General features: G+C 31.4%; 1 protein-coding gene across 3 annotated transcripts; it reads right to left on the bottom strand.

The window, feature by feature from the left end:
* Positions 1-848: 848 nt before the first annotated feature.
* LOC114191569 (heme oxygenase-like, multi-helical) lies at positions 849-5,523 on the bottom strand. Of its 3 annotated transcripts, none has more exons than XR_003605981.2 (7): positions 5,068-5,523; positions 4,457-4,565; positions 3,589-3,879; positions 3,034-3,448; positions 2,662-2,928; positions 1,141-1,751; positions 849-1,045 (listed from the first exon to the last, which is right to left on the bottom strand). XR_003605981.2 is itself a non-coding variant. In XM_028080814.2 (6 exons), exons 1-6 carry the CDS (start codon positions 5,406-5,408, stop codon positions 1,339-1,341), a joined length of 1,836 nt encoding a protein of 611 aa, XP_027936615.1. In that variant the 5' UTR covers positions 5,409-5,523; the 3' UTR covers positions 849-1,338. The 3 variants fall into 3 exon arrangements, 1 of the variants encoding a protein (XP_027936615.1); XR_014996845.1 differs by lacking the exon at positions 5,068-5,523 and adding an exon at positions 4,840-4,934; XM_028080814.2 differs by having other exon boundaries at positions 849-1,751.
* Positions 5,524-10,538: the final 5,015 nt, after the last annotated feature.

The following is a 10,538-nucleotide window of genomic DNA, read 5'->3' as shown; positions in this document are numbered from 1 at the left end:
ATAATAAAATGAGATATAAGATCATGATTAAAATATAACTGGACTAAACTATATCATAATATGTAATAAAATTAATATTATGAATGTTATCTAATGTTTAGTATACACCAAATAATATCATTGTTTCTAATTGATATGATGATGATGAAATATATATAGATAACAAAATAGTAGCAATGATAATACTAAAAGTGACTGTAACCATCTCCAATATAGTACTAGCTTCTTACTACGGGGATTTCATGTGTCACTCAAGTCTTGCACGATAGCTTGAGCCTAGCACACCCTAAAAAAACAAAAATGATCTCTATTCCAATTGTGTCACTCAAGTCTTGCACGATGGCTTGAGCTTAGCACACCCTAAAAAACCAAAAACTATCTCTAGTCCAATTTTATTGCGTTTCCGAGCATATACAACTTTTTCTCTATGCTGAAATCTTTCGCTGTAGTATGAAGTAACAGTAACTCGATTATGTCCTTTAAACTTACCTGCTTAAAATTTAGAAGGCTTGTGCAAATCAGCTATGAAAGTATAAAGGAAAAAGGGAAAGGAAAAGGGAAACACGAGTTCTAATGTATCCTCATCAATTATTAAAACATACTATTCAAAATTTCCTTTCTCTATTTAGCCAAACTTCTCCAATTCATACGCGAATTAATTCTCACAAGTTTGATAAATAAATATTAGAAGTAGAATACATTTTCTATATTTTAAGAACATACATAAAAGGCCCCTCGGCCATTCCATTCTTAACCTCTCCCACATATATAAGAAAAAATCCATAAATCTATCATAAAACTAACCAAAATTATTCGAAAAGGAATAAAATAAAATAAGTGTCCCAATATAAACATGAACATCATTTCTGCATCTGCATTCATAAATGATCAAGGAGTCAACTGAAAATACACAGGATCTCTGCTGAATTCTTAAAATTATGGAACAGCAATAGCCTACTAAATACCAGTACAAACACTTCCAAGCCTGAATTGATGTCCGGATCTAACAAGCATTTGTATTATTGCTGTCTGAAATTTCTCATACCTGACAAGATTTAAGGGGAAAGAAGATATCAATAACAATGAGCAAACAGAAATATCAAAGAAACATTCGAGAAAATTCCAGGTAATCGCAGATACCCTGGTTACAGCATATCCACTAATCAGAGTGACACCATATCTCTGAATTGCAACATCCTGTAAGAGAAATAAGAGACAGCAGAAAATCTGTGGCCGCTAATAAAATTAGCCACCTGCTTGTGTATTTGTATTGCACTATATATATGTTTCTTTCTTTTAGCCTAGCATGAATTTGGGTGCGAGAGACACAAAATAAGACTAGCAACCCAAAATAAAAGCATGCACTTCAGCCCAACTAGAGACTGTGTAAAGAACGCCAGATAAACCCTTCCAATTAGAAGTAGTTCCTTCAACGTATTCTTTCTGTTTCTTAACCAAGCCAGAATACAATGGGACAAATGAAATACCAAACTGCGTCCCTACTCTCCTAAGGCTTGAACTTGAATCAATGACAATTCCTACATCTGCTTCAAGTAGGCAAAGTAAATCACCCACTGAATCTCCGATGTAAACAGTCAATTTCTTCTTGTCATCGTTGCAATTTTTCAATATGTTACGAAAAGCTTCAACCTTGTCAATGGGAGACTCCATCTTCTTAACAATTTCACCCGTGGAAACAGATTCCTCATAAGTGAACTCATTAGCATGAATATCCAACTCATTTAAATCGGCTGCTCAACAATTAGAGAAATAGAATTATAAGACAATAGGAAACAAAAACATAAGCAATAGGAAAATTTCAATCAAGTGGCAAGTTCAAAAAAAACTGTAAACATAAAGTATAAAGTACTTGGGTAAACAACAAAGACATCCACTATTATTTAAATTACAGTGAAGCAATGAAGGTTTGAAAACGGAAATCAGTGTCAGACAACAGAAAACACGTATGTTAATAGAAAATTACACACATGCTCCAAGCAAATAACAAAAAGAGATCAAGACAAACAAGAATGCGGAATCCATATCGACCAATTCATTCTCACTAACTATAACAATAAAAAGTCCATGCTTTCCGTGTAACGAAGAAATGTACAACTTTAACAGATAATATCTTATCTGGTTGCACGATAAAAGTTGAATCTGTATCTGTAGTGTTTTTTTTTTACTGGCTGTCTACTGTAGTTAAAATCACTAAAAGTTGAAAAAGAATTATATATCTAGTAGCAAAATAGAAGCTAGCTAAAGTGGATCAAAATTCCAGCAGAGCTTTCCACTTTTATTGCATAACAGTAACAAAAAGTCCCTTAGCATAACCATGGGTAGAGCAGGAATGAGAAGCACTAAAAAATAGTATTCCCTAGTAAAAGTAAAGATTTAAAAACACGGAAAATTAGTTCACTCCAAACACATCAAAGTTCCATAAACCTCACAATACCATTATCTGCCTTATTCCGTACAACTTTAAAAGCATCACAAGAATACCTCAGCACTGAAAAGACATAATTGTTCATCAACAACCCAAACAACTTACTCTATGCAACATGGCTTGATAAGGATGACTCTAGAATGAAAATTAAGATGATAATATGATTCACTATTAGCAAGAAACAGAGATTACAGCTCATGGCAAGGGACATGTACCTGAAGAGAAAGCAGACCTGATGAGGTCAACACACCAGCAGTATGAAAGAACATGCACGTTGGCATTCAAATTTTCATTCTTAACAATGCTGTGAAAGAAGTTAGTGCAACCATCTTGGAGGATCAGACGCTCTCCAGCCCGCTTTATATCTTCTAGACTTATACCTTTGAGTACCCCAGACTCGATAACCCTATTATTTGCCGTGTTCTCAAATTTTGAAAGTTGCTCAAGGGCAACTGACAATTCTTTATAATCAAAATAGTCCACTGCAAAAACACAAGGTTAAAGCCAATTAACAAAGTATGAGAAAAACAATGGCTGCCTAAACCATTAAAGACAACTGGAGAAAGAATAGTTGAAAAACACCATACATTTATCGGAAGGCATAATGTTTTCTATACATTGCTCATACTCCTCTGTATACTGTTTAGACAAAAAGCCCCACGTATTCCTGAGATCAGAAGATGACATCCGAACAATTTGATCTTCAGGTTGATTCTGATCAGATTTTGGTGCTGTCACTATAGCAATTTCAGCCAAGATGGCAGACGAATCAACAACGGTGCATGTTAAGTCAAAATCAGAAAATATTATGAGATGATCTTCCTCAGGCTTATGTTCCTTAGTCAAGGGTGCTATAGTCGGCTGAAAGAGTGGCTGAGCGGAGAAGAACTCTATTTCAAGTTTCATTGCTTGGGAATAAAGCTTTTCAATGACATCAAGTTCTTCACCAGTCAAAGAGACACTTAGTTTGTCGAGCAAATCTTCAGTTTGCAGAGCAGTAGCCTAAATTCAAATATAAGAATAACTGAGTAGTTGGGGTGCAAGAATGCCATGACTAAAATGTATATTTGACCAAGATTCAAAATAGTATCCAAGCACCCACAAGGGCAATATGGTATGGCTCTACTGTCAATATGACAAACCTGGAAACCATCAGATGAATAGTTGTCGATCCACTTGTTATACGGGTGAGTACCGTCATTCGAATCCAAAAGTTCCTGGAACTTCTTTCCCAAAACGGCATAAAGCCTCATGCAAGGAGTCATGGCACCTAAAGTATAAGCAGAAATTTTTGTTTTCTCAAACGGTGTAGCAAGTTTACCAGGACCCTTTAGTCCTTCAATTTTCCCAGAGGCTGTGGCCAGCAGGAAATCTGTGTACTTAACAGTTGCAGAATTAATACTGTGCTCTTTGGTAAGGTCCAACCCCCATTCCTAGACACCATCAGCAAAAAAATAAACAAAGTATGCGCTAAATGAATGGCATAAGGAAAGAAATCAGAGCATGTAAAGTATAAATTGGTTTTTTGAAAATTCATAAGTTAGCACAATATGTTGCATACGATTTGTATATTTGAAGTTTAAAGATTTGCTTAATCTCATATACAAGAGTCAAGACCCCGACTAGAAGTTAAAAATTGTACATTTCTTTCCTTCCCAGAAATAATTTACAAGCACTCATTGCCTAGTCCCACTGGAATGGATGTCCCGTGTGGTCAAACTCAAACATAAAAAAACAATGCAAATTTATTGAGTTTTTTAAATAATGAAAACGGATCCAATCATCATATAGAAGAGTTTTATTTCCTTATCTATCAACACACAAATCCTACAATATTTTTCGTGGGGTTGTCCTATTTACAAGTTGAAAATCATGGCAAATGACGTTCTAAACCTGGAATTATTTACAATTAGAGTAACGATTTACAAATATAAGTTACATAAGCATACTGAGTAAGATCTGAACACCATAATTCAGTCCAGCACCATGTTAGTGTGGAAATTGTCTTACCTGTACCAACGAGTGGTGCATCTTCAACTCCTCTAGAACTGCCTTCCTCAACTCACAGATTCCAAGTTTTGCATCGTCATCATCGGCACACTCTTCAGCCAACTCATACCTAAGTAACAATTAAACACGGGAGAAACTTTAAACAACCAAATTATTTTGCACAACCTTCTAACACCTTTTTCTATAACAAAAAAAAAAAGAGAAAAAAAAAGACCAGGGGAGAGTAGAGTGGGTCTCGCACGGTTTCTTTCCTAGATTTAAAGACCGAAACTCACATCAATGAATGCATATGCAATATCACCAAAAAATCTAACCTTCCAGTTTTGGTTGCAAAGAAAACCGACAAAAGGAAAAAAGACAAATATGAATTGAGCGGCACTAACTTGGAAATCCATAAATTGAGTGAGACGAAATAAATAACGCTGAGTGACGAGAACATTTTCACATTTTCACACTCTACCATCTGAGACAGACAGATAGATACCAATTTCAATATAATTGTCGAGCTTCTCCGCAACCAAACTAGAGAGAATAAGACCTAGGGAAGCCATTGTTTGTGGATAAGCATGTATGAGTGTATGAATAGTATAAATTGAAGAGAGTGAACTCACGCTTGAGCAAAGGCGCGTAGGAAATGGACGTCTTGGGCGATGTAATGGTGGAAGGAATCGATGTTCAAATTCCCAGACGCCAAGGCGATGGCGAAGGGAGTGTACATGGCGAAGATGGATTGGCGCGTGAACTTGATCCAGAAGCGTCTGGCAAGTCCAGCTTCGCTGTTGCTGTTGTTGTGGATGGCTGCCATTGGAATTGACGATCTCGGAAGGGAGCGACGAGAAGCGGGACTCGGCCAGTGAGGAACCAAAGCTCTCAACGAGAATGAACGCCTCGGGCTCAGGTTCAGATTCAGCGGGCTTTGGATTGGGCTTCGGAGGAACCACCGCATGCGCATCAAATATCAATTACACACACGCGCCGATGCCTCTCTTTCTCTCTCTCTCTCTATCTATCTCTCCCTCTCTCTTTCTCTCTCTTGTCTTGTGTGTTTGTTTTACAATCTACACAGTGAGTGAGACGGAGAAAGAGACGAGTGCTACTCCTGGTCCTGGGTCTCTTCGCTTCCGCTCTACATGGGCTAGCCTTTTTTCATTCTGCGCCTCCAAATTTATGGATACACCCCATAAACTACGAAATGACCAAAAAACTCTTCGGGTAAGGGTGCATCTCATTTTTGAAACTCCGAATCTAAAACTTTAAATCCATAAACTTATCGAGATTCCCAATGATAATGATGGAGTATTTCTTCCATATCATAATTATGGAATTATTTCCATATAATTAGAGATTACACAATATAAAAAATAAGTAGTATCCGATGTATTAATAATTTTTTTATTAAGTTTAAAAAAAATAATTGTTTTAATTATAATTTTGGGTATTTTAATTGAGTTCATATTAATATTTGTTTGTATTGAGTTGGGAAAATGTTTATAATTTTTAATAGAATCTTTATGATTTAATGTTTTTCGTTAATTCAGTGATGGACATCTCGCACTGCACGCTTAATTGTCTTCACATGCTAGTTTGTGTTAATATCAAAGTGCTTAGTGTTGTGGTTAACATAATAAGTAAATTTTATTGTTAAATGAGGGTAAAAAGAGAATAGGAAAACAAAATGAAAATGAAAACTTAAATACGGGATTGGGAGACTACGGGACAAGTATAAGGTTGAACGGCATAACAAGTGTGAGATGAGATTGAAAACGAAGTGGAAACGAAAATGTGTTGGATGAGGGTAAATAAGAACAAAAATAAAACGAAAACTTAAATAATATGTTGAGAGAATGTGAAACAAGAGTGAAGTTTGTTGTACCGATTGCTGGTGTAGAAAAATTTGGAACATTTAAGCTTGTTAGATCTTGTCTTTCAAGTTTTAAAATTGGTTGATCAAGGGATTTAGAAATAAAATATTAATTAATTAAAGTACTCGGAAACTCCAGAGAGTCCTAACAGTTAGTAATTATATATATGGTAGTTCCTTATAAAACACAAAATTTGTTTCATTGTACTAATTTATTTATACTATGTGTTTGTAATGTGAATATTGATTTTTAAGTTAGATGATCTTAGTAAGAGAAAATACTACATCAAAATTATAGCTGTTAAATTATTTATGAACAATGAAATGAGTTTGGGAAACATGTGTACTTGGTTAAATTGTTATACGAGAAGCACGTAGTCTCCTAAAACTGTATTCAAGTGGTTTTTATTCTTCTTCTTTTCTTTTACCCGTATCCAACAAGTTTTTGTTTCCACTCTCATTTTCAATTTCATTCCATCTTTATTTTATTGTACTGTTATGAATTAATGATCGTCCATTAATCTGATATAATTATTTATGATTGATATTCATATCATTCATTTTTTTTTATATAAATATTTATATTAACTATTTACTATTTAATTTGTATTCTTTATAGAATTACTATATTATATATATAATTACCCATGATTCTTTCTATCGGTACTAAGACACATAAAAGAAATGTTCCCTTCATTCTCTCATTGTCTATCCTTCTTTCTGTTTTATATTATTCTTTATGTTATTAGTTTTATTTTATAATTTATAATTCAACATTTATTTTGCGGTCTTCCAATATTATATTTAGGTTTTCACTTTGTTTCTCTCTTTATTTTTGTTTGTCTTATAATCGAATAATAAAAGTATTGTTACGTTAACCACCGAAATAAATTGTTTAATATTGAAAAAAAATATGTGAAAACAAATAAACAAGAAAATGGAGTAAAATAATAACCACCTCAATTAGTTAATAAAAAAGTTAAACTATAAAAAATTAATTAAAAGTTAAAAAATTGGTTAATTAATTAATAAAAATTTTAATGGAAACTCAATTAAAATATACTTAAATTTTAATTAAGCATTTTAAAAAGAATAATATTCAAAAACAAAATTAAATATTCAGAACATTTTGGATAAACAATCTGAAATATAATATTGCTGTATTTTTTAGTGATTATACGATTTGAAATATAAAATTATATTTAAAATTATAATTTGTTATTCAAAATATGTATTATATTATAGCAGCTTTATATTAGCACTGTGTGGTTATACCATTTCATTCAAACAATCTGGAAGCAACGATTGACAATTGTATAGCACGTGCTATGATGAACTCCATCGACAATCCTTGGTAAGAGCGGAAGGCGAAGAATGCAGAGACATGGAGGTGTGTGGATGAATAAGGTTTGGTTTTTAACTTTTACTTAAAAGTTATTTTAGTGATTTTTCACCCACTACAGGGGTGCGTGCATGTGAAAATCATTGAAAGAATGAACAGAGCGACTTCTCTCCTGCACCTTGTTTGGCATCCCAAACATTTTTTAAATTTTCACTTTATCCTCTCAAGTAATTATATTTTCTCTCTACTTGATTTATGCAAGTTTATATTTTAACAAATGTCGACATCTAAATACATTATATTTCCTTTTACTGTTATTATATCTGTTATGTTATTTTTCTTTTAAATTTTTGTATGTTACGATGTGAAAAATACATTATATTTGATTTTATTTTATAAATGTCAACATTCAATATTTATTTCTTTTTTACTTTTTTTATTATGGATATCAACATTTTTCATTTATGAAAGTCAATATCCCATTAACATATATTAAAAAATGTTTATAACAAATTCATATATATATATATATATATATATATATACATATATTAGGTTTAAACGAGAGTAGTAGAAGTTCGTCCAAGTTTTATGCATGTGTGACTTGATTTCATGAATTGAATTTGGTATGTTGGCATGAGTAAAACATGGAACACGATTTGGCTCGTTGGTTAAGGATTTACATGTCATTTGGATGATATGAGATAACTTGTGAGAACATGGATATGACATTGGTTAGATGTAATTCCATGAATCCTTTGTGAGATTTCATGGTAGTGTGTAGTGTGTATAATTAAGATAAAGATTTAAGTAAGGATTGTATCCCGAAACTCTAAAGAATCAGTATCAGTCAGTATCAGTCAGTATCAGTCAGTATCAGTCAGTATCAGTCAGTATCATCAGTATCATCAGTATCATCAGTATCATCAGTTAGTATCAGTTAGTATCAGTTAGTATCAGTTAGCAGTTAGTATCAGTTAGTATCACGTAGAGCAGACTGATTCAAGTGGTGAGAGTAGCAGGAGGTTCTAGTACTTTGGCAGGATAATGGCCTAATATGTGGTAGGGTGAAACCCATTGACAATGATTCTGCAGAGCAGTAGAAGCCACCACAAGTGCAAGCATCCAGTGAATCTGATCTTCTTATACGTATCCACATAAATTGAGTCTTAGAGTCATACTGTTTGTTTGTCCTCACATGTTGAATACCTATACTATTCTGCCTGTTTGAAGTCTGTGTAATATTACTTGCTCAATGCTATGTTAAAAATAAAATTTTATCTCTAGCTTACTTGTGTTTGTTTTCTTGTGAGAGGTTTCTTTTTGCGATGATCACCAGATCCTTGGTGTGAGCAAACGTGGAGATTCCTGGGGATCGTTCAAATGATAGATCCTGTTGTCTTGTTTTGGGCATGGTAATTGATACTCTTTTGAGCAACTTTTGTCATACAGTTTTATTTTTTTTGCAACTCTTTACTCTGTGAGCATTCTATGAGCACTCTCAAGTTAAGCTTATCGCGAAATGTTTTGTGCCTTAATACATTTTCTCTTAGTATATTATGGATAACTTTAGAAGGTTAATTCATATATGTTTTAAGTTGGTGCTCTATTTTATGCTATAAACCTACGACATTTTATTTATTGAATTATTCTACTAAATTGGACGTTTCAGATATTTGAATACTATTTAAATTCTATAGTTCTTAGCTATGTTATTTAATTTTCACATCAAATAAAATATATACAAATTGTTTTTTTATAATGCATAAAACTGTCATGAAAATTTATATTTCATTTAAATGAGTATATTTAGAATACTATGATACAATAATTCAATATTTTAAAATTTTTATATAATATAATGCACAATGAACTCTCTTTATATATATATATAGATTTGTTTATATATAAATATATGAAAAATTTATACCTAATTTAATTGATATGTATAAAAATTATTTATTATATATAATTGAACTTTCTTTTATTTCAATAATTTTTTTATTGTTATTATTTTTTTAACTATTTTAATTTTATAGTTCGTAATTATTATATTTAATTTTCGTACAAAATAAAATATGTAAAATATATTTTTTATAATGTATAAAACTGTCATTTTAATTTATGAAGATTTATATTTGACTTTACTATGATAAAATAATTCATTTTTTATAAGTTGTTTTACAATATATTGCACAATTATGAATTGTTTTTAATATATATATATATATATATATATATATATATATATATATATATATATATATATATAAAAAGAGGATTCCGTCTTTTGTATCCACATTTTAAAATTCCAATTTTACTCTTAAAATGTAATTATTTATTAATTTTTTTAAAAATAACTGTTATTTTTACAAGTTTTTTATAAAATCGTCTATCTTTACTTCTTTTCTTTTTTCCTATTTATCAACCGTTATTCTCTCATTTGTTATGATATATTCCATTTTATTTTTAATAAATATAATTTTATATCGTCTATCTTTACTTCTTCTCTTTTTCCCTACTTATTCTCTCATCTTTTCTGATATATTCTATTTTATTTTATATTTTAACTTAATGACATTACATTATTATCACCTACTAATATAATATCATGCATATGTAAAAAATGCGTATACACAGGCGCGATAGCCTGTGTTTAAGCTAGTATATATAAATAATAAGTTTGTCTAATATAAGTGATTTATGAAAACGTATTTATTATATATCATATTTTTTATTTCAATTTTTTTTTGTTCTTCATTTTTTTAACTACTTTTAATTTTATAATTCTTAATTATTTTATTGAATTCTCATATAAAATTTATTTTTTGTAATGTATAAAACTATAATTTAATTTATAGAGATTTATATTGACTTAA

Source organism: Vigna unguiculata, chromosome 7 (genome assembly GCF_037176805.1).
Source record: "Vigna unguiculata cultivar grain cowpea cultivar isolate G323 ecotype 2 chromosome 7, ASM3717680v1, whole genome shotgun sequence".
NCBI classification, from domain to species: Eukaryota; Viridiplantae; Streptophyta; class Magnoliopsida; order Fabales; family Fabaceae; genus Vigna; species Vigna unguiculata.
Note: the sequence above shows the minus strand (reverse complement) of the source record. Positions and strands in the feature narration are given on the sequence as shown.